This window comes from Mycteria americana, chromosome 8 (genome assembly GCF_035582795.1).
Source record: "Mycteria americana isolate JAX WOST 10 ecotype Jacksonville Zoo and Gardens chromosome 8, USCA_MyAme_1.0, whole genome shotgun sequence".
NCBI classification, from domain to species: Eukaryota; Metazoa; Chordata; class Aves; order Ciconiiformes; family Ciconiidae; genus Mycteria; species Mycteria americana.
The window spans coordinates 31,493,390-31,519,115 of record NC_134372.1 but is presented as its reverse complement, the minus strand read 5'-3'; the positions used below and the strand labels follow the sequence as shown (position 1 = coordinate 31,519,115).

At 38.0% G+C, this 25,726-nt stretch overlaps 1 protein-coding gene across 8 annotated transcripts in view; it reads left to right on the top strand.

The window, feature by feature from the left end:
• Positions 1–24,395, top strand: part of FTO (FTO alpha-ketoglutarate dependent dioxygenase) — a 263,803-nt gene extending 239,408 nt beyond the window's left edge. For 7 of the 8 annotated variants that reach the window (XM_075510613.1, XM_075510611.1, XM_075510616.1 and 4 more), the window contains one exon: positions 17,516–24,395. In XM_075510613.1, coding sequence (XP_075366728.1) covers positions 17,516–17,666 — 151 coding nt within the window. In that variant the 3' untranslated portion in view covers positions 17,667–24,395. The remainder of the gene's footprint in view (positions 1–17,515) is intronic. The other variant, XM_075510612.1, reaches the window with a different exon arrangement.
• The last annotated feature ends 1,331 nt before the right edge of the window (positions 24,396–25,726 follow it).

Genomic DNA, 25,726 nt, shown 5'->3' with positions numbered 1-25,726 from the left:
TTTAATAGGTCGAACTGCTTGCTCTTATGGGAATATGATGGAGGATTCTGTACAGGGAAAACACAGAGTTCATAACTCATGCATATATTGAAAGCATGGGTTTAGTCTATTTGTACTCTAAAGAGAGTGCTTAAAAGTGTCTCGCATGTGGTTACAGGTTATTTGCAAGAAAACTTACTTCCTGGTGATGTGTTCCTACTGCCTGATTTACGACAGTCAAAAGGAACAAGACAATTAAAAGTTACTATGTACTATGCCAAAGTTACACTCTTCTTTAGCAGACATGAATCTTGACATAGACTTGGAGTTTAGACTGTCTTTGTATTCAGAGAATTTGTGATTATCAACATAATTATAATGCTCCTGTCTTTGTATTCAGAGAATTTGTGATTATCAACATAATTATAATGCTCACGGTAATTCCAACAGACAGTAGTGAACACTGTACAGTAATTGAAACTAAGTGCTTCAGATGAATCTCAGACACTTTAGCTTGTATAACTGTGCATCTAAAAAGCATGAACACCAAGTTAGCAGTCTGCTGAAAAACTTGACTTTCCATCAGTCCCTCGGCAAGGGCAGGAGGTTATTGGGACTAATCAAGTTGGTCTTGTGGGTAGCCAGTGAGGCCTTATGGTTTTCCAGGTGACCTTGGCCCTGTAATGTACTGTAAAGGACTGACTTTCTCCATTAATAGTTTGTTTGTGAGAGCTGGAAAGGTGACTTGTAATACAGCTGCTTTTTCTTGATTCTTCCATAATGACATTTTGAACAAGCAGATGATGTCCTTTGATTCAGTGTGACCTTGTATGTTTTGGTGATTCCAGGATGCTTTAAGAGAAACGAAGTAAATGAGATGATAAACATGCTATTTACTTACATTTTCATATCTTGAATATTTTTCATAATTACATGACAAATTGTAGTATTAATTAAATATATGTGTGTGTATGTACCTTTTGGACAATTCTCTTTTTAGGTAAACCGATGTATATTAAAAAGTTAGACTTATACCTGTCTATAACAAGTGCAAAAGAATGGAGAATATGGATGCTTCTAAAGGTTTTTATTCTCTGCATCAGGGTTTTTCTCTCCATAGTGGTATTGGGTTCAAAGGCTAAGCTGATACTTTTGGGACTTGGACAATAGAAGTCTTCCGTCTTCTTTCATTCTCCTGGAGTATCCATTCCAATTAGAATGCATAATTTTACAGCAAGTTGTATTACAAGGAATTTTTAAAGTCTTACTCAAAGTAAGCTTGTTAAAGAATGGTTGTGTAAAAGGTTGAGCATCACTGTATTTAGGATTTTTATGTCAGCTGTTTTGACTTCTGTCACAAGTTACTAAATTTTATCCTTTTATCCCTGTGCTAGCTGTGTAACTGCATGGTTTCCAGACAGGAATCTTTTCTTGATTTGAAGATGTCAGAAATGAAGAATATTCTGTTCCTTTAATAGTTTGTCCCAGTGTGTGATTGACTTCATTGTAAAAAACAGGCATATTTGAATTTCTCTGGGTTCTTTTTCAAATTCCAGCTTCCTCTGCTAGACAAGAGAGCTCTTTCATACAAGATATTTTCCTTCAATCTATCAGTTTTAAATCTGATAAGTGAAGCAAATTGAGTTAATCATTATCACGTATTTTCCACCTGTCTTCACAGTCTCTTTTCTCTGCTCTCTTCAATGTACTTCTAAAAAGCTGGAAACAAGGTTGTTCCATGTTACTCTTATATTTGTCTACCTAGTGAAATACAGAAGGATTAGGTACTATACTGGGAATTCATTTTGAGTTGTCCAGCATAATATCTGCATTGTTTTCAGACGCAGTGGTTTTGAGCACAAACTCATCAATTTTCCAGTCATCCTTCTCCCTATCATTGCATATAGTTCCATAACGCACTTCGTCCTGATCATTAAGTGACCTGGCAGGGCTAAGTCCTGTCCACATGTTTTTTAACCATACCAGTCTCTGTGCTATCTGCAAAAATTGTCAAGTAGCTGATCATTGCCATGTACTTTCAGAATACTGATGAAAATGTGACTAACACTGGCCACCAAATTGGTCTCTAGAGGAATCCCTTATGACGGTTACCATTCAGTAGTGATTCCCCGTTGATGTTTATCATGATGTTACTTGATAGCCATTACTTACTTGTGGTGTATGTTCTGTTGACATTCAGTGCTACTTGGGAAAAAAAAAATCATTCACTAGCTAGTGTAAATCAATTAATCCTATTCCTCCACAGTTTATTCTAGTAACTGAACTTGTCATCTTGAAGGGTTTGTCCAACAAGATTTGTTTTCCAGAAAAAACATACTGATTGGCATGCTCTATATATTCATATTACCTGTCAAATGAATCTTGTACCAGCTTTTCTACTGCCTAATGATATGCTACAGGGCCTGTAGGTACCTGGATCACTCCATTTCCTTTGTCATGATAGCAGCACTCTAACAGTCTTTATAATTTCCAGAATTCAAATCAACGTTATTGGGCCACAGAGTTCTTCAGTCTGTTATAAGTTAATAACACAGCATAGTGCCAGAGATTAACATTTCTAAGAGGGCTGGCCGTATGCAAAGATGGATACTGTTCTTTTTTGTGTGTGTTCTGGAACAAGTTGAGAAAAAATGGATCTGAACTGCTAAAAGCTTCCTGGCACAGCCCTAGCTGACTTCTACCAAGAGGGTTTTTTACATTGGTAGATTATTTGATTCCTAAAATCCAGAAATGCAGAGAATAACACCCTTAGTTGTTTCTGAATAAAAAATACAAAAGGCAGATGACAAACAAGATTTTTTAAGCCCCAAAGCTTTCGTAATGCAAAGGTGTTCTCTTGAACGTATTCTAAACTTTCCAATTAGGAAGGTCACAAATACCTCTAGAAGATTGGTACCTGGTTTAAATTATGAGACAAATGTAAATGAACATTATTTTTCTAATATCTTGTCAGAAGGAAAGAAAAAAGAGGAAGGAGTGCATGCAGCAGTCCTCAAGGACTTGAAAAGAACCTGTGGTTACAGTGTGATTTCACCAGTGTTTCACTCTGGCTAGACAGACAAGCCAACATTAAGTAAACTAAGCCTGGTAAAGTCATTAAGGCTTGGAAAAGGGAGATCAAATTGGTATCTGTTAACAGAAAGTAGCTAACCCAGGCCTGCTACTGTTTGGGCAGGCAACAGTGTTCTACGTGCTCAATAGTGGTGAAACGCTAGAAAAGCTGAAGTGAAAGCAGAAAGGACAAACTCTGTGGGAGAAGGTCTAAGAAAATGGGTTTCTCGTCTTGCTGAGGAATGTCATTAACTTCCCTAGATGCTCTTACTGGCACTTCAATAAACAGGAGACTGTGTGAAATTTCCCTGTAGAACTGCACATATCCAAGAAATATAAACTACAAATTAATAACTCCTCAGGAGTACTTAAGAAAGGAAAAAAGATGAAAGGACACCTCCTGTTTGCACCAAAAAGAGGAGGATTATGTAGCTATTGCCAAAACCCTTAAAGTTTACATTAATTCCTTGGCATTAAGACAGGTTGGAGTAATAGCATTTCAGCAAAGAAAAAGGTGAACGCATACTTTGCATTTTAGATTAATATAATCACAATATTATTTGAAAAAGCAAACTAAGTAGGAGGGATATTAGGTCTGTTATATGCTCAGGGAAGTAGTGTTTCTTGTAACACAGGAAGAGAAGGCATTTCGTCAGCAGTTCATTGAAAGGAACGACTAACGTAGCTCAGCTGGCAAGCAATAAACTAGGAAAAACGAGGTCTGAAATACAACATTCATAGACAAAATAAAACATATGGAAGGCCAAGACCATCCACTTTTCATAAAGTTTAAATAACTGTTCTTTAGCAGACGCAGAACAAGGGAAGACAAAACAGTAGGTCTCTTGTGAGAGTAATGAAATGGATACTTTTCATTATGTATATCCTGATTTCCCATGAATCTGCACAAAGTACGGAGGGATGGACAGCTTATGGCACCCAACAAGAGAAGATTTCTGTTTCCTCAAGCTCAAAAAATTACACCATTGTCTACAGAATTTGAACCTAACGGTGTGGCTACTATGTAGGTTACTTGGCAGAAATCCCTGAAAAGTGCTGCTAGTACATTATTGTAGTCCTGCGTTACTGCAGATAACACGTGGAAGATGCATGCCCGTTGCATAATGAATTAGAGAGAACCGGGTCAGTGCAGTACAGGGACTAGAGACTAAATGTGAGGATAGGGACTGGAGTAGGGATAGGATGGCTACCTCAAGTTCTCAGGAAAAGTTGCAGTTAATCATGTATATATATACGGCTGTGCATTGAGCAGTGATGTAGAGATCATGTCTAGGGACTCTACGCAGTGAAGCTTTTAAGCCTGTGCTGAACTTGAAATATATTTGAAAGTTCCACTGAGCTAAATGAGATTTAACTATGTGACTATGCATTTTGCTCAAACCTGATCGAAGGTTGAATCAGGTCCTTAATTAACTAATGTAAGAGGTCTTTGGAATTCTGATGTGATGTTTTAAGAGGAATTATATGACAGAGTAACGTGATAGTACCATTGCAGGTCAATCAGCACAGCAGATGTCAGCTTCTCTCATTAACAAACGTCAGGTTTTGTAGCCATTTTATAATAAAGAATTAGTCAAGAGAAAGCACATAAATGTTTGAGAATGTTAGTATTTGCAAGGCACAATTCAAATTCAAAATAACCCATCTGAACTGCTATTACGGCATCTTCACCATATACTTTATTATCATTAGAGTGTTCCGTATGGCAATAACTTCATCCAAGAAGAATTTCAAGAGTAGTTGCATTATCTATTGAAAAGCAATTTTTTACTTTCTATTGAGGCAAGATAGTTTTATGAATAACTCTGAAGTTTACTCCGAAGGCCATTTCAATCGTCCATAGATCTTATGATATTATGTTACCTTCTTTCGTTTCAAATTCACAGCATAAGAAAGAAAAAGAATGACATAAATTGGATGTTAGAAGAGTTCTGAAGATAGACATCAGAAGAATTCAAGAGTAGGAAGAGAACTCAGCATTATTTGTTATTTTCCATCCTAAAGTAAAAAGAGAACAAAGCATCAAAAGCATCGGTAGTGAGAGATAGCTCAAAGCAAGGACTATATATCATAGCATATAAAACAAGTGAGTTGGCAACACCGAAAGGTCTAAAGTCTTAGTCTGTGGTTTAAAGTCATTGATATTGCAGTCAGAAAGATTCTTTACACCATGGAAAATAATATGAAGAGCTATATGCATTTGTTGCAATTGATGTTTTAGGTTTTACCTGCTAGTAGCATTCTGGTACTCACTTGGGTGAGTAAGTCTTCATGGTACTGAGAGAATTCAAGTCCACGGATAGAATGTTATAGATCGGGATCTTGCACTTTTTTTAAGCACCCATGGAAATAATGTCTGTGAAAGTAGGGCAGGATCAGATGCATGTAGTTTATCGTATGTTTAAATTGATTGAATGCAGTCATATTCCATAAAGGAAAGTGTCTAATAATTAAAGGAACCTGTATTTAAAGGAACCTGTAATTAAAGGAACCTAATAAATAAAGGAACCTGTCTAATAATTTTAAATCATCATTCAGTCTGTACTGGAATTTTAGTTGGTATTAAAAATATTGCAGAATTACATTAATTGCAAAATTTTGAGGTATAGTAATGCTGAACTTTCACACAGAGTTTCTTTCCTTAATGCAGTTGAGAATAAGTAAAGAAATGCATTTATTCGCATTGTATTTGGGCGATGGTAACTATTTGCAAGTTAAAGTAGAAAAGGATATTTCACGTCTCTATATAATGTTTTCAGTTATTTGAAATGCAAAGGGTAAATAGAAAAAATTCTGAGGTCTTATTTGGTAATCAGAAAGATTTACTCCTCCTACAGAACTAGAGAAGCATCATACTGAGCATATTGTTGCCATATGATTTTTATTTGTGCCTGGATGTACTGTAGTATTTCCTGGGACATCAAATCTATTTCTCTGCCAGCACTGAAATTTTTTTGGTGGTATATTTTTATAGTGATTTATCCATAAAATATCACTGAATAAAGCAGCAGCCATGGAGAAATTCTGCAGTGATTGGAATGTGATTAGTTACATGAGGCTTTCTTTTTTATTCCTAAACTTCTTTTTCCTCTTTTTGAGCCTCTCTGCCTTTCTTGTATCTGTTTTCTCATTTCCCTATTATTTGTTCCTTCCTGCTTCTGTTTGACCTCATGTTGACCTAAAGGAAACTGTGTTTTAGTCCATAGGATTGCATTGCTCTTATAGTATTAGTTCCAATATATGTTATAAACATTCTGGTTGCAGGCTACAGCCGAGGTGCACAACACAGGGAAGACAATGTAGTTCTGCAGCACAATAAACCATTTTTTTTTTTTCGTTCCCTAAGCCACATAGGAGTTCAAGGCCATATCTCTTGATAGAAAATGTGGTGTAAGCTCCTCTTACATATATACTCACATACATATATATCTGTGTATACAGAGAGAGATGTATATATGTACACATACGTATTTATGTCCCAAGTTATAGTGATAAGCAATTCCTTAATTTCAGTCTGCAGAAAGTTAGTCTCGTGGTTGTTTGGCTGTCCCATATGGCGCTTGCTATCAGTCTATCATAGTTTCCTTTTGGCTAATGAAACATGCAAATTCATTGAGACGGACCAAAGCTAGTGAGAGCTGCATTTTAGTAAGAGTCTGAGAGCAGCAAGACAACATGGTTCCTGGGGCAGGATCTCCATTTGGTGTCACTCTCCCTAATAAACTTACGTGAACAAAGAACTGTTCCGTGTAAAATCATATGCGGAGTCCTTCTTCCACAGTAGTTACTACAAATATCTAAGCTCTGCGGTTCCGTTCTGCTCCCAAGTGCTGCCCCTTCTGTGTCACCCTTGCTTTGCTCCTGATGGAAGTTGTGGAATTTTGAGGATGGGTTGTATTAGCAGCTTGCAGGAGTGACGCAGGAAGCACTTTGGGCTGACAGGATTACATAGCTTTGATGCTGAAAAGATATAGCCCATTTCTGTCCAGTCTGATTTAAGGATCAAGTAATATGGTTACTGTTAGTTGCATTCAGTCATGTTTCTTTTGATTTTACTTTCCACATATAACAAATAGGAATTTGTCACACAGCAGTTGATTTTTATTAATGTGAAAAGTTGTCCTATGGAAAAATACACATTCAACAGGGAAAATGTTTTAGCTCTCTTGCAGAAGGGCAGAGCCTGCAAACCCTGAAGGTCTTTGGAAAATGGGATTGCTTACTTTAAATGAGGGGGCATTAAATGGAAGGGCCATCCTCCTGCACTGCACTGTCATCTAAAACCACCCTATGTTTACATTTTTCCTTGTCTATATGACATCCACATAAAAGGAGTACAAAAGATAATGTGGAACAGTAAATGATGCTAGAAGCATCATTAACTTTTCGGGTGGCATTCTTTTGGAAAATACAGTGTTGTTTGAAAAATATGCCATGTGCATGGCTCAACCCCAAATCTTCCAGCAGTCTAATACTGGCAAGGGAGGGCATCTGTAGCCCCCTGGGAAGCAGGCTGTGGAGGTTTCCTTTTCTCCTCTTTGTTGGTTTTTATTTCCATTTCCTTTTCCTTTCTTTTTCTCAGTCATTTAACGCCGTTCTGCACAACAGAGGGGAGCATCTGGCCCCAAGTAAACACCCAATAAAATAAGTGGGGGAAGTTCACAGCTCCCTTGGTGCTATTGCGTCTGTCTGTCTGGTTGTGGACTCAACAAGATAACCATGCATCAATGTACATTGTCCAGGCTATCTTCACAACCAGAAGTGCTTGAAACCTTATTTTAATAGAAGCTTAGATTCTGGAGAATACTGTAAAATCTCTCCAAAGGCTCCAAATCAGCAATTCCATCTGTGTTTCTGGAAATGTAGAGGAACAATGCCCCAGCTGATTATGCAAACAGAATGAAAATAGTTATTTTAAAAGTGCATAAAATCAATACTTTGGGGAAAACAAGTCAGCTGTGTTTATAGTCAGCGTATAGCAGACATTTTGTTTCTTTGTCTGAAAAAATCATAAGAAAGCAAGGATCGCAAGTGAAATAAAACAGCTGATCATACAGTGCAACAGAGGCGACTGGAACATCAGATGCCTCGGCAAAGGCTTAGAGCATTTTTAGGTTCCTTTTGAGAGAATATAAATTATATTGAGGTTGATACATTTCTACATTGTTTGAAGTCAAAGCCAAATATTCTTAGCACAGAGGGAATAACTCACATCCCATTGCTGATCATGAAAAGTATATAACTAAATCCATGTCTGTGGTGCTGAAAATTTCCCCTAAATGGAAATTTCCTCTTTTGGACTGATGGGATTTTTTGCAAATATTGGTATGAAGGGGTGTGTATATAGATAGGTATAAACGTGCTTCTCGTACAGTCAGGATACATTGCTTGTTTACATATTATTCTAAAAACAGGAAACAAAAGCATCTGAGAAACAGGGCTGAAAGGGAACAATTTGTAGACCTATAGGTTAAATTGGATTAAACTTCATCTTTCAGCAAATGCCGTGTTATTTATTCAGTGTTTCTCTGGGGGATTTCCCTACCCCCTATGCTTTATAGAGAGTAGTGATGTTTCTTAATTAAAAAATCAAACAAACATGGAATGGAGGCTGCCCCACACAACCGTTCTCTTGTGGGAATAGGAGGCGCACTGATTTCCTCATGGACAGTTTCTAGGTCTGTTGGACAGAGACCACAAAGCAGAGGAAAAGCTCTGTCTGGGGAGGTCAAGGTTACATCACACATCCAATGCCAGCACTCTTCTCCGTGGCATTACAATTGCTGCAGTGCCATCTACGAGGTATTCCCCTTTGGTAGGGTGGAGTTGGTGGACATGGTGAGGACGGTCATTGATAATCTCATCAGAAGTATCTTTTGGGTAGATTTCTGCTTATTAATTCACCCACAGTAGAGATTAATGTATCAGAGAAAGGTGCTTCTTGTGTCCTCTTTTCTTCCGTTCTTTCCACCCAGAGCTGGAACGTTTCTGAGGTTTTGGGGCTTTGTTTTACAATCCCCACTCTGTAGCTGAAGATACTGTGCAGCAAATCTTTATCCTTTCCCATAGTCTGTCAGCTAAATAGTTTAGAAAGACTGAAGCATATTTTTACAGATTTTAATTAATATTGTAGCCAAAAAAAGTTGAAAATGTATTTTAATTTCTCGACAGTTAAGGCAAAGCAAAACATTCTTTAAAAATAGTTTTGTAAGTTTTTCATATATTTCTGCAAATACACGTGAAACACGTTGGTACACCACTTGAAAACTCTTTGCAGTTGGACTCCACCAATGCTTTGGTTGCTGTTATGTCAACATTTGGAGGGTATTAACAATTTAAGTTTTTCTCATATTTACCTGATTTACAATTTGAGTAATAATAGAAACTCTGGCATTTTCAAGTTCATGCAACTGTCACTTAAACCTCTTTAGTGTCAGGTTCATTGATCTCTCTCCTACCTCTGGTGGAACAGCAAATGCACCGTGCAGGCCAGAGTTAAAAGATGGATTCTGCTATAGATCCACTTTGTAGAAGTACACACAAGGATAATGCTGGCTGTTTTCAGGCTATCCTACTATGTCACTAGTGATGCCTCAGCATATTTTAGCAGCATCCTCATTTCCAATGATGGATAATGGCTGACTTTGGAGGCGTAAAGCTCTTGGGGTCAGTGACTGTAAACTTTGGTTCTCTAGTAAGGGCCAAATGCATCAGTGACACAAGTCATTATCCACTTTTGAAAGAAGCAGACAGGAGAGATCTTCTAACATGCCATCATGTGTATTTGTACTTGCATATTTGTGCAGCTGGTACATGTTTTTTTCTTGGATTAAAATTTAACTGATACTGCCTCTATCCCTTCCTAAATCTGGCATTCTCTTTTCAATTTTCTTACCTGGAAACAAACGCGTTTTGTCCCTTCTATAAAGGCAGTCCTGGTCTCAGCCATTACTTATGGCTGGGCACACTCTAGTTACAGCACATGAAAGAACATCAGCAGTGACTTAATGTAAATGGGACAGACTCCTTGGGAATACACTGGGGATTAGATGTTCAAAAGAACGAAGCACTGCTCTCTTTCCATCTGGCCACTTCATTTCACTGCCTATTTGGGACCAGTACTTCTGAAATCTGGTTTGCAAAGTCAAATATTGATGTAAGTTGTTTTGTTCTTAAAAGGCAGAGTAAACCTGGGAAGGTTTTAGTTGTGCAGAGTCACAGTAGGGACAAGCATGGAACAACTGAAAGAAATACTCTCTGCCAAGGCTGACAACTTTCTGATTGCTTAATTTAAAAAGCTAAGAAGATCTTTGGTTTAAGGTTGAGATTGAACTCAATAACTTTCAAAATTCCAGTTTTGGCCTGAAAAAATACAATTTTGTTGGTGATAAAGACAAAGCATTTACAGCCATATGAAGAAAACATCTTTCATATTGTTGTATTTCCATATATTTTCTCCATCCTTTGTTTTTTCAGTAAACAGTTTTTAGGGTACAAATTATGAAAGTTAATACCAAGTGAAGGATTTGTAAATTATTGGCTTGATTATCTTTTACAGACTTGAAACAAAGAGATCAGAAAACATTCCACCCTAACCCTGTGTCATGATGGGGCATTAACTAGCCCCCATTTTCCAAACACCCTTCAATTTTGGTGAAGTTCCAGCTGACATGCTGATTTTGTATATGTTATTTCCTCTAAAATAAGCCAAACCAGAAGTCAAGATTTCAACATTTTTTAACTATAAACAAGTTTAGCTCCAGCTCCCTATGTAAATCTCATGTCTTGGATTAGGTCTCCAGAAAAAGTACTCCCGGGAGAGCATAGGAATGGTTTCCCTCTGATAGAGCTGGTCCAGGCTGGAGCTCTGTCCATGCAGGATGAGGGCACCAGTGACATAGTGGCTGTCGCACGTTTTGCTCCCAATGGAAGAGTTGCCATTTCTTCACCTGTGTTTGTTTTCATTGTTCTCTGAGAACAATGTGTCCATTCTGCCGAATGGCAAGGAAAGCTACCTTATACCTCTGTGAAACCATGCACCCTTTGTTTTGTACATTTCTACAGTTGTCTCAGCTTTGTGCTGTGCTCTGGAATTTGACTCTGGGTACGCTAAAGCTCTAGCAGGGTTGCCTGAGATATGACATATATAATCACCCTTGCCATTGGACCCCCGTATTGTTCCACGTGGCCAGGTAGGAGCAGTGCAGGCTTCAGGTGCCCCCCTCCAGTGACTGATGCCAGAGGTCAGCAGCTTCTAGCTGGTCCGCTGGCAAAGTGTCCCATTCGTCACCACTGGTGTGTAATGGGCATGCTGACAAATAGATCTAGGTATAAAATTGTTCTCAGCAGTCTACCTGATGGCCTTAAACCTTAATCAGTGGTTGGAAATTTTCACTTGTTACCAGCTACTGTGACCAAACAGGTGCCTGGAATAGAAGAAAGCTTAAAATTAGGCATATTGTAATTTCTGAAATTGCTAATGCTGGAATGGGCACCCAACTGGAAAGCAGCTGCTTTTCAGATTTCTCACCCCCATTCCATTTTATCATGAATTACATTTATCCCTTCCACCTTTTAATTTTTCATGAAGATAAATGAAAGTTCAGTTCTTCAAATAACAGGGGTGACTTTTCCACTCCTTTTTAGGGACTTTATCCCAATATCCTATCCATGTCCAAAGGTGAAGGGGAATGTGTATTTACAGCATCAGTTTGAGTTTTTACTTGAGAGATTTTCTGTGCTTTACTGAGAATGCAGTTTGATAAAACAGATATTTTTTCTTTCTGTGGCAACTTTGAAGTTACAGAATATCACATCTTATTACTCAACATCGTATTAGCTGACTTACAATGCCAATAATTTAACCACCGTTGTAAATGGATAAAAAATTTTAAATTGAGTATCCCTTGCTAAATTTCTCTTTGAGAAACTATATTCAGCCTATTTCATTCCTTCCATAGTTTCTTTTGGATGGTTTTTATTATTATACTTACTAGTTCATGTCTATTGTGAATTGTTTCTGGAAAAGCATTTGAACTGAAATCTTGGCCTTGTTGAAATCACTGGAAGTTTCGACTTTGACTTAAGCGGTATCAGGTTTTAATTGTGATGTATTCAGCAGCAGAAGTAAATTTGTCATACCTGTCAATGACATACACTATTTAGAAAAAAGAAAAATCAAGGTTAACTTATCTGAGTAATTGTTCTCATGTATGTAATCTCATATTTTCTCTGTGCTTTGCATAACAATTCAGATAGCTGAGAACGCACTGTATTCTCTTGTATATGCTCTGGCAACTAAGAATGTCAGCTTGAAATGACATGGGATAATCCTAACACTGAGATTAGAGTAACTGCACGTAGTTTGCATAATAATTTCCAGGCAGAGGAAAGGTTTGAAGGACGAGGATGAAAAAATCCAAACCGGCAAGCAAAGCTATATGTACCAGGTACCGGTACTATTAGGATTTGTGTTCACACAGCAGAGCTCTGTGTTGGAACAATAATAACCCATACTTGATCAGACCCAAATTTGCAAAGTCACTGTGAATCTTAAGAATGGAAGATGCTGTCTAAAGAAGCTACTACTGTGACTCTTACTCAGAACAGCATCCATGTTAGCAGTGTTATATCCTTTTAACCAATGTCAGTAAGGGTTTAATGAGTGCATTTGTCTTAGTAGGGTGATCTGAACACTGTTTTTACCTGGGCCACTGTTTTAAAAGATACTCTGAAGTTCTGAATAACAGCTCAGTAACACCTTTATTCTAGCTTGAATGGAGGGAAGAAATAACTCCCATATAAAACATAATAATTTCAGGAATGCTGGAGTAAGCATGTATGGGTGAGCGTGTACTTATGTACATGCAGAGCAAATATCCCCCTCCCTTTCTGACCATATCAGTACATGGGGAAGATGGCCAGACCCGTGTTCCTTGACTTACCTTATGAATTTCCACGTGATCTCCATTGGTCTTTGAACTGCCAGGCACAGGCAGCTAAATTAGTACCATCTAGGAAACTGGATTATTCATACCATCTCCTCACTCTTAACATGCATGTGCAGTCTGAGCCACAAATTGACCCCTATTGATCTGATTTGACTACACTTCTGTGGAGCAGACAAACAATGCACTAGAATCCAGGGACCCTAATTCACAGTACCTTATTTCAGTTCCTAGGTAATAATTCTTATTTGCATTAATCACATTCATCAGCAGAACCCGAGGCCGCCTCCTGGCTTATATGCATTCCTGTTCCTGACAACAGAACAAAAAAGTATCTGCTCTGAAGAAAAGAGTGGTTTAAGTTTATTGATACTTAATAGTTGCAAAACTTAACTGTTAGAAAGACGACTGTTTTTCAAATCAATGGCTCACACATTACTGTAAAATATATCGATTAAAAACAAAGCATAATGTTAGTCATTTAGTCAGTAGAGTGATGCAATACTGAAATAAATTTATCCTTTGACTTTTGCATTAACCTTTTATTGACTGCTTGCATACTCATAATTAACACACACTTTAGCTAGCTTGGTTAATTTTAGCATTGTGATCAGTGTTCTCTAATGTAGCTGACACCCTGATCATCAAAATGTCAGTGCAGCCCAGGGGACCATGACCAGGCAACTGGCTGTCTCAGTGAATGTATACCTGCCCATGGTGATATTAACCACCTTCCAAGGGAAAGCGTCATATATTGTCATACAAATAGTCATACAGTCATACAAATGTTTGTCATGACTTAGTTGAACATATATTAATATTCAGCTATTGGTAAATATTAATGAGCAAAGTCCATTTGGCAAAAATAGACAAAAAGGGGATCAAAAATCTGTGAAGTTTACAGGGGAGAGGTAGTGACAATGTGCACCGCAACGGTAACTAATTGTTCCTTAAAAATGGGCTTTTTAAATTGAAACTGGCACAGGTCTTGATTGTTTTAGCAAGAAAGTAGGGACCATGGAGTTTTGTGCATTCCGCACATCTTTAGACAAATCATCCTTTCTATAGTATGTTGGTGAACATGTATCATCACGGTGTTGGAGCTAAATTGCTCTGAAATATATCACGGCAGTTTTTCTGTTCTCCTGCTGCAAATAAGGTATGAAAGATGCCTCTTGATTTGGCATCTGTTCTCCATCTCAGAGCATGTGTTATTTCCACTCTTAGCACATTTTGTGCATACAATATACACAGATTAGAGCTACTCTCTTTTGGAGATTTGACTTTATTAACGGAAAGAATGGGTTTTAATGGAGATACAATATTTTAATTAACTTATAATAAATTTTGGTACTTTTCCACTACCACTGTACTTCAGTGTTTGCAGTGGAGCCTCATAAATTCTTTTGGAGCCACATGGAGCCTCATAAATTCTTTTGTATCTGTGAAAAGATAGAATTTCTGTTTATCCTGAGTTATCATTGCTAACTTATGTTAGCTATCTTTTCCCAGATACAAAGGAATTTGAAATAATTCTGTGCAATTGTTTAAGTGCCTTTGATTGTTCTGCTTCAGTTAAAAATGTTGCTGTCCTTTTGCAGGATCTCCAGGTCTGTTACTCTGCTACAAATTAAAGACCATTGTAGGAACAATTTCTCCTACAGAAATGTATTAAAATCAATAGTAATATACTCATCTGGAAAGGACTGTTCTTGCACCCTAACTCTAAGTCAGAAAGCAAGTATTTGGATGACTGCATTCAAGCTTGTGGATGCCATTGAGGTGAATTGCTTAATGAACTGCCAGGTGCAGCAATGACTGCTTAGAACCCAGCCCCATATCTTTAAATATGAGCAACTTGAGTTGACTTTGATGTCAGCGGATCCAGCACAGGGATTATAATTTTGGTCAAAAGAGGTGACTCACAAAATGTAAAAATGTAACATTCACTGCTGGTTTTGCTAGTGATACAAAGCAAAGCAATAGAAATCCTGGACAGAAAGACAAAGGAGCTATGGGATGGCAGAACTTGGAATTACGGCACTGCTTTGTCCTTTTTTATACTTTTGCAGTACACTGATGCATTTCTGTCATCAGATTTGCACAGGAAGCCCAAGGACCTGACACACTTCCATTCCTCTAATCCCTCACATGCAATATGATATGGCTAAAACTTCCCAAGTGCATGATTGCCTGAAAGTTAAGGCACATGCTTAGTTGTGGGGTGACCTTTCAGAGATGGCTCTGCTGGTAAGAAAAACAGAGAAGGGAAAGTAGCAACTAGAATAGTTGCTCATGGGTTGTCCAGTCGCAGCATCACTGTGACTGCTGCCACATTTACAGCAACACAGATGCCCAAACCCCAAATGTGAGGGAAAAGCGGGTCAATCCATTTGTGTGAGAGAACAAGGGAAAAAAGAGGAATTAAAGGTAAAAAAAGGGCACTGAAATGGTGAAGAACCTAAAAGTTGGTATGTTTTTCCTCTCAATGAAAATTCTGTTGTTAATAGCAGATGTGTGAGAGAGAGAATGTTTATTATTACAAGTTAACTTTTGCAGACCACATAATATGCCTGCAGTATTTACCGGCTGAGCTTCTTGATTTGTCATCTGCAATAATCTCTACATGATTAATTTACCCACTTTTAGATTGAAATGCTTAAACTGGAATATCTTATACTACCCAGCAAATTGAGCGTATTATTTTGTGCCAAGACAGAAAATAAAGCAAGATTTTAAAAGCCTTATAGAGTTATGCTGTAATTAGTTTCAGCTTCCCCTGCATATTAATTTTCTCCTGTTCCTTTATATAATTTGGAAAATGTCTTCGGAACATGATGGCACAATCAGTTAAGTACCTCTCAGAACTGCATTTGCTCTAACCACTATTATAAAGCAGCCAGCAAAACAAATCCTCTGTTATTCTGTACAGTGCGGCTTATCAATGCAAACAGTTTAATATTTATGCTAAGAGGATTGTCACAAGTAGCTTCTGTTCCTTTAATTCTTGTTTTAAATAAATAATGAGAACATTTAAACACATTACTCTTCCCAGGGCCCTGAGGTCGGCTAATCTTATTATTTATGAAGTGATGTGCTACATAATAGTACTTAGTGCATGTTAACAGATGCTATTATCAGGGGCTGATGTGGAGAGCTGAAGATATATTGGAATGTTATGTGTTAATACTGTCCTTGTGGTGTAATGTACGATGGATTGAGTGCCCAGGATGCTGGTGCGGCAATTAACCACACACCAACATGGGTGTAAAGCTGAAGTATGTTTTCTCATGGGGATTACACTGCCATTAATAATTCCCAAGAGAAGAAGGCATCTTTCATTTGGAAACAGTCTCTTCCAGAAGGCCAATGGTATAGACAAGGAAGTTGCGGGTGTCAGTATTTTTAGAGTTCATTTTACAGAGATGAAAGACGCATATATGTTTAAAACAACTTTAAAATTGTTACAACAATTTTGTGCTTTATAGAACATGAATTTTAGAAAACATCTTACAAGGGATAAAAGTGTATTTCTACAATTTGCTTTTTATCTCTTTGAAGAACTACGTTGACCTGAAGTATATACCAAAATTATAGTAATGCTTAGCATTTTTCTTTGTCTTGCCCCGTTGCAAACATTAACTAATTAATCGGCAACATGCAAATTGTTTGAGGGGAGGGGAAAAGAGAGGGGGAGAAATCCTCCTTGAACTGTGACAATTTTTTTGATGCAGCATGTTGTGTTACGGCCTAATCTTAAGAGAGGTGATGGTTGCCACTTATAAAACTTCCCTCTGCAGGCTGCAGTTCAGCTGAATATTATAATTAGACTTCACTAGTATTGATGAATAATCCATTTAATAAAAAACACTGTAATTTAAACATTTTCTCTGGGGACTAACATACACTAACCTCTTAATTTAATTTTATTGAAGTTTTGCCCACCTATTCATCATTGGAAGTTGTTATTAACCTCCATTTCCATTTATCTTTGTAGAATTTTCTCTTTTTATATTGCCTTTTTCAGAGCTAAGCAGGTTGATACACTTGTAAATCTCCAGAATCTACAAAGCTAGTCCGGCTTCTTTAATATTGTTTAATCTATCCCCCCTGACCTTAATGCAGTAAATTCAGTTTAATCTTTCTCAATAATCTAGTAATACATTGGAAACCGGCAAACATTTAAATCTGATAATGGTTTAATCACATACTTTAAGTAACAGCTGAGATAATGAAAAAATAATTCACCATATAAAGGTACACTAACCGAGTTTTCTCTGTGATTGGCTTTTTGAGAAATCCCTATGGAAAATACAAAGCCTACAACAGGAATCAACTTCACTGTAAATGAACAATCCATTTGGTCAGAAGATGTGGTATTTCTTTTTTATTATAATCTTTCTCTTTAAATTAATGCGCAAATGTATCCTCGCTGAGTATTCAGTTTCTTGATACAGTTTTACTTAAGTAGCTCATCTTCTTACCTTTCTTTTCAGATGCCAGTCAGAAGCAGCAGAGAGCTTGCCAGAAGACCAGAAACCAGAATGCCATCCCTTCTGGACAGATGATGAATGTAATATGCCTCTGCCATATGATCTTGAAGAAATAATTGCTAATCTACAAAATCTTGTTCAGTGGGGAGAATAACAGGTGACCTTCCAGCCTAGAATTATAGATGCTCATCATTTGGAGAGAAGCCTTTTAGTTTAACATAAATCTTTTCAGCTTTATGATTCCTTGATCGTGTGTTATTTTATGCGTCAATGCAGATTTTACTGGTCTTCACACAGTACCTTAGTTACTGCCTCGTAATGAAAAAGACCAGGCTCCAAATCTACAGAAACATGTAGCTTTTAAGACCCGAAGTCCAGAACACCAGCCTCAGTTCTTTCCTCCTCCACTCTAATTCCCATTGTGACCCTACAGCCCATGGATATCTGTGTTTCTGCAAGTTCCCTTGATGCCTAAATTTCAGCTTCTATGAGTGCCTAGAACTGCCTCGGGCTTGGCAGCTTTGAGCAACATAAGGTGTAGCTCACACCTGCGACAAAGCTGTTGCATGATCTGGGCATCCTAATGAGAGGCCAGCTTGGGGTAAGCCTGCTGGATATCTCCAGGATAGAGCTGTGCACACAATATGGTGAGTTCTTCATCCACTAAAATAGACAGAGGTACAGGAGATGATGGAGAAAGTCCTTTATGCGATGGCTCCTTGTTTCAGGGCATTTTTTCAGATGAGGAACTCTGGAGGAGCATCCTGACATAGATCCCAAGAGTTTCTTGCTGTTTTTCATCACGGCAATCGAGTAGTACTGGGAGAGATTTCCAATGTGAATCTATACCTCCTGGGCTCCCCGGAACTCAGAATTTGGTTCCTAACCATTGCTTTGTTTCTGCATGTTGTGAATCCTATTCTGAGGCCAGGTTTCCTAGGGCATTGTCTAAAGAGCTGATGGACCTAAGTAAGGATTTTCATTTGGGGTGTCACGTCCCCTGACAGATTGGATTTAGGTTGTGTGATACTGGGCACTGCAGCATCTGTGTTGATCCAGTGAGATCTATGAGAACAAAACCAGAAGACTATGAGAAATGAAGCTGTTTGTGATCTGTTTTGTAATAACATGCTATAAAAGGAACAACTCTATGTTGGACAATACCAGGCACTCCTGAATGAGAGAGAGATTTTTCATTTGGTTAAGTTGCTACTTTAACTTGAGCTGGTGTACACCTTTTCCTTTGCCATAAAAAGCAGAAGAAAATCATATTATGGTGAAACAGCACTCAGTCTGTATTACCACTCCAAAAGAAGCCAGTAGGACTCGGAGCTTGACGTTGCCACCAAGAAATGAATACGCCTCCTGTGTTAATCTTCTGTTTAAAATCGCTGTTGAGGCCAGGCTTACCCAGAGCATACCAGGATACTGTATTGGCAAAGCGCTCTTTGTGTGGATGAGGCTTGCACTGCTGAAAATTGTACTTTTGACAGTATAACATATGCCAGACCTCCCTGGAGCTAAAGAAGCTGTGCCAGCAAAAATTCAGTTTTAGTGGTATAAAACTGTGTCCACACCTACCAGCTTTTGCCAGGACAATTATATCAAGTAGAGATTGTACTTCTTAACACCTTTGACGTAGCTATGCCAGCAAAAGTATGAAGACCTGCATCAAGCATTTTCATTGCAGTCCTGGACTTCTGTGAAAACTGTTAGCCACCCTGTAGAATGTAGAATTCACTCTGAAGAATAAATTGTTATTTAAAGTAGGTTTGATTATATTATAACCTTGATCCATACATTTATCTATTGTCTCTTGTGCCACAGATTTCTTAACATTTTGAAATACTATGTTATGGGCATAGCTTTTTCTTTCCTGCACTAGCTAAAGCTGGCTTTACCAGTGGGCAAATAGCATATACTTGGATTAATGCCACACTAAATACTGTTTACTTTGGAGATCACTTAGAGAAAAGCTAGCTGAAGATGTGGGAATTCTGCTTTTGAAAAGGCAGTTCTCACAGAAACAGATATTACTTTGAAAATGAGCGAGATGAATTCAAACAAGCTAATGATGTAACACTGTTAACACAGCGTTTGAGGGGATTGTTTGTTTGTTTATGCTGTTACTTTATGATTATTTTATGTTTAATTAAGTGCTGCTAGAAACCATGGGGATCACAGTATTGAAATGAATCTGACAGCCATAAAGGGTAGAGAAGGCACATCAGTGTTGTAGTTTGTAGCTGAAGTGGAGGCATAGCTATTAAAAAATGATTGGCAAATAATTATTTCCAGCAGTAGTGCAAAAAAACCACTGATTTTTTTCTTGTATTAGGAGACTGCTGGCAGCAATAATATAATTTTTTAAAAATACATGATTCTAGGTCTTGTCTATGCTGAAGATTTAAGCTAGTGAATTAGCTGAACTAGTACTAGCCTCAGTGCAGTCAGATAGCACTCATTTAAGCCATAGATGGCAACGACATAGACAAATTAACACCTGGGAATGGATAAGACCTAAGATTCAGTGGCGAAATACCAATAATCAAGTGGTTAAAGAGGATTAATGCTCTGTGTTGCATTCCAGTCTCACATAACCTGAATCAGTAACTTGATTGAGTTCAGTTGAAATACAGAAGTATAAGATTTCATATCTCCAAAGCCCACAGGAGTTGATAGCAAAGACGTGAGTAAGGTTGATGGAACTGTTCGAAGCATGTAGTAATGCCAAAGGGTACCCCAAGAGGAGAACATGGTTAAAGGTAAATATCTGTTAAAAAATTGAGAGATGACCTGTAAATTATTGCTGTGTTTGGCTTATGTACTACAAGCAGACAAATACTTCAAAGTTTTCTTTATTTTATTCAAATAGTTATAATTTAGCTCATGTTGCAATGATACTTTAGCAATCCAGCATTAGATAACCCATTTCCATTTTGGATGAGCAGAAAGACACAGGCTCTAATGGATGTTCTGTGTATAGCAACTGCTTGCCAAGTCTGGATGCTCTAGAGGCAGGAGGACCAAGGTCAGTTTTTTTCAGGGAAGACGTGAGAGCATAAATTAGCTTCTAACATTAGATTCAGTGATTCTTTTTAAATGGTGAAGTTCACAACTTTGCTTACATTTACTTTTCATCAGCCATGAAAGAATTAAGGTAAAATAGTTCACTTGAACGTGTGCGTCAGGCTAAATGGATTACAGAAGATACAGATCTGTTTGCCTGTCTGCACTTGCCTTTAGACAATATTCATCAGTTTTACAAAAGCTACTGACTAAACATGGAACCGATACAAATGAAATGCTCGAGGCAAGGGCTTTCTTTAAAAAATCTGATACGGAGTTGGTTTTACACTGATAGAAAGAAAATGTTGGCAGAAAATTAAAAACTTTTATTGTTTCTGTAATTTGGGGGATGAAAGGTAAAAGCTGTTTTTAAGTATTTGATAGAAAACTGCTGTGTTATGCAGTGTAATTAGAAATGCTTTTATAATGCTTTATTCATATCTCCATATATGAAAATATTTCATCCAGTAGGTCCTTTCTTCTTGTTAAAAGGTTATGTAAATAAAAAATATTAATCTCAATACAGTAGATTTAAAAGGTATCTTTAAAAGCTTATGCTCTGAGCTTTACAGCAGATTCTGATTATCTAAAGTGTGAGTAAGAATGCCATGAGTAATCACCAACTGGAAACTGTCCAGGATGGGTAACATGCAACATAATAAATATCCAAATCAGTTGTCTTATTATCATCCAGATATAGTTTTAGTTTCACTGGTAATGATGCAAGATGCACTTTAAAATCATGCTGGACTTCTTAATGCTGTGGGACGGATTCAGGGATTCCAGTGCCATAACAGGAAAAAAGGAAATGAAAAGAATACTAAAATCTATTATGAAAGATGGCTAAAATATTGTAGTGTGTTAAGAATGGGCATTGCTCCTTTCTCAGTTATTGTAATGCCGTTCCACTAGTCCTGTGTCATGCAGTGGAATTCAGGCTAATGTAACAGAGATTAAACTAGCCCAGGAGCTGATGTCTAAGCTGGGATGAGAAGACGGGAAGACAGATGAGATGAGTTGCACATGAGATGCAAGGGATGTGCTTTCTCAAGGCCACAACTTTATTAACTGAACTCATATGGGAGTCATTGAGCAGTAACTTGTACAGTGCAGGTCAGGATCTCTCCCTTAATTGTTACCACCTGACGCAAAGTTAATGTTGGCTCCTTAACCCCCCTCATGGCCCCGACAGCTGGTCCTCAGCTTTTTGGTAGGCGCTGACCACTGTCTTCTTGCACCAAGGTTACAGAGTTGGCAAGAGTGGTTGTGCCACTGTAGCAACAGGCATGAGGAACCCTGATCCCCAGCTTCAGCCTCCACCTGTCCTGCTACACCTCCATGGACTGAGTACCTCCACTCAACATCTGTTTCCCGTTTGAGATTCAAGTTGCTGCAGCTCATCTTCTGAACTATCCCATCAGGACGGTGAGCTGCTATGGGGAAGGGTCAGACAAACAAACAGAACGCTGTTCACAGTGAGGTTCCTCATCCAAAAAAAGACAACCACTGCACTCCCCACAGCAGAGTGAAAAGCTCAGCCCTACACTAATCTAGCGTTAGAGGGTGGGAGCCGTTAGGTAGTGATGAAAGACTCAAGCAAAACCACCAACATTCAATGTTTCTGAGGGCTCCCAACCTGCCTGCTTCTGGCTGTCACCTCACCCCACCTGTAAGGGCAGAGGCAATCCTGAATAGAACCACTGTTCACCACTCTCTCCAGTCCAAATTGAGACTCATCACCTTCAGCGTGGCTGGGCTTGCATCTTAATTTACATTCATCTGTCCTCGTCACCTGAGCCTGGGGGCATTCATTGAACAAGAGAAGATAACTTGTACAACTGCAAAAAGACTGTACTTAGTAAGGCTGCAGAATTGGCTGAGTAACATGCCAAATAAAAGCCAACAAATAACTGATAAAATTGTCACTTTCAAATGCTGATGTTTGGGTGTGAGCACTTCACACATGACATGAAAAATATGGTTTATCTTCTTGTTGCTTTGGAGACAGCATTCATAATTCACATGATGAATCAGAATTTGGTCACAAAAGTTGTTCTCCTCCCCCTCCGTATGGTCAAATACTTGCTTTCATGCCAACACATCTTGGTCTGATTAGTCCTCTTGATTAGAGGCTAAAGTAAAAAGTCAGGTGTATAGCATTCCCATTATCCTTTATTTCACTGCTTCTAAGAACAGGTCAGATAGAGTTATTTCAGTGAAAATGTGAACAATCAACTTCTGTTTACCATTAACCTTCAGTTTTCTTTTCTTAAAATCAAATCAGGGCTTGGTAGGCAGTTATTTTCATACATGTCCCTTGATCAGTGGAACAATCTGTCAAAAGCCATTAAAGCCTCTATTAGGTTGAATTGCATTCAAAGCTAAACTATCCAATCATTTAAAGGGCTGTGATGATTGTTTTTAATATAGTATACATTTATTTCTCTCTCTGAGTAGTAACATAACTTTGAAACTAAGCATGTATGACTAGGGCTTTTTGCTATCCAGCGTGTCCTGAGAAGCTTGGTTTCTTGTGGAAGATGAATGTCTACATAAAAAAAGGAAAAAACAAATGCAGTGAAATCACCTGTATATCCTCAGAAGCTTTTCTTCTGGTTTTTGCTATTTCATTGTATCCATCGAAGTGTAACATATATGGTCTGGGAAGAAATTTTCCAAGGTCCTCTGCTCAAAAGCTTCACTGAAAAATTTAACATGTAATTGTAGTAGTATTTCAAAGTAGCTTTTTATCTTGAGATCTCAGGATGCTTTACACAGAGAAACTGAGGCAGAGGTCAAAAGTGCAGCTGCGTTCTGACTGCTAACACAGGAACTGAGCATACGTAACCTTCCATCGCTGGCGTGTCTCGATTGCTTCCAGTTAATCAGCTCCGTTTACAGATTAAAGATGCTCTCCTAGAACTTTTTTCCTCCAAAGATATATCTGAAAGTGGAGCTGGACTCTGTCCTCTTCATATCGTATTTAACGTATTATTTAATTGCATAACATACAATAATACATCTCATGTAATAGAGATCTTTCAGGCCTCCTAATGTTTGATTAAACTTGCCGGTGAATCTTTTAGTTTCATTCCAAGTCCCTGAGCTCTCAATGGGAAAGGTAAATTTTACTGGAACTATTAAATTATTCCATGGACAATATGCAGATATGCAGTATATGTATAATATAACACAATACATTCTACACTTTTATGGCTATATTTTAGATACGTTCACTGGACAGCCCCGCAAGGTGGTATAACTGCTCTACTAGGAAACTCTTAAGAAAATACCCTGGAGGTATTTGGGTGCTATTTATCAAGGTGAAGATGCATTACTGGAACAAACTGGAATGCTGGTTATGCACCTGTTAGCACTTTTTGTCTGGTACCTATTTGGTAGTCTGGTAGTACTTTACTGAGAGCACTACTTTTCTAGTTATTTTGATGAACATCCTAATAATTTATTACCCAAACATTATCAAAGCATTCCACAATTCTTTCATTGCTGTTCTTTCTCTTCTATCCACCGATGTCTTTTCTTTCCCTTTTTTCTCAGTATTACACAGTAATGTTATATAAAAAGGAAGAAGTCGTGTTCTTTTTTAGGCTGACGTGACTTTAAAGCGAGAAAAGTTTAAAACTATGTATCAGATAGCATTCTCTCAAGTACATTTATTTTCAAACCAATTTATTAGGGTATTTTTGCTCCTTGCTTATGTGGTACTGCTACATGTAATTTTTATTAAGGACTGTTTATATAACACCACGAGATATACAGTGATATTTAAGTTTGTGTTATGTATTTGCTAATTTACTGACATTTATAAAATAAATCACTTAAAGAATCTGTTTGTCTATCATTTGTCCTCCAGAAAGTGTTAGGTCTTGTCTTTAATACCTCATGTAATAACTGCAGTGACTGGAAGAAGAGGATTGTATTTTTCACACCATCTAACTTCAGGTGCCTACACAAGAAAATTAATTTCTGTAAGCTTCCTATATGCTGAATAGTGAGAAGTGAGCTTCTTCAAAGCAGCAAACTCAAAGGTGCTCTGAATCTACTCTTCAGTGGGGCATCTCTCTCTACCTGAACAGTATTGCAAGTCCAAGTTAGGTGGCATCCTCATCTGCTTATGCTGACAATTTAATAATGGTAAGTAGATAAAAGACATAATGGAGATAATGGGGAATTTGTTGTTATTCTTTAAGTTAATAGAATTAAATTCTGGTTGTATTGCATATCTTCTAGTAAGGAAGGCAGATTAATTTCTGTTACTTTGGTAAAACCCGTACCATAAATGGACATGACTGACTTCTACCCCCTGTAACAGTGTTTCCTTCAGCAAAAATGTATGGCTCTACGACTAGGTTTAGAAGATATTCTTCTGGCTGTGCAACCTCACACTTCCCATATTTGACACAAACTCTTACATTATGTGAATGGTAGGAACTCAGTGTCTACCAGCACTGCATCAACCTGAGTGTCTAACTGTTTGTTCTATGTTTGTTGCAGTAGAGTTTGCAATTTAAAACATATGTAGTTATGTTAAACAAGGCAGTATCAAAAAAATGCGTCTTGCACAAAGAGTAAAAGGTGGTGACGTTTGTGATGTCTGTTGTTTCTAGGGACCTTCATGTCACAGTTTTATCTCCCACTCACAGCAGAGTTTGTGGAGGGTTCTACTGTGTCAAAGGAACAGTTACCATCAATCGTCTCCATCTCAGGGCTGTGGATAGCCTAAAGTCCAAGCTACTCCAGATTTGGGTCACAGAGCAAGGCAAGGACCAATACGGCAAATTTCCTTTCATACTCTGAAGAGTGCCATTGTAGGGTACAGCAGAACGATTTGATGTGCACATGCCCATGTGGCTGAGATGCACTGCAGTGTTCTGTATTACCTGGAGTTCCCTTAATGCCAAAGGCTGTGTGCCCAAGTTACTCTGCATTACTAGATTCCAGCCAAGAGGTGATGAAAGCGTGAATAACAGAGGCCAGGTCATTCCCTGCCAGCATGGAAAGGAGTCTCCAAGCCAAAAAGAGTTGACAGCATTATTCACAGATACTCCATCTTAGAGTCAGCAAGGCATCCAAGAGGTAAGAAATTTGAATTCTTAGCCTAGAACATTCTTTCCTTGGCTTTAG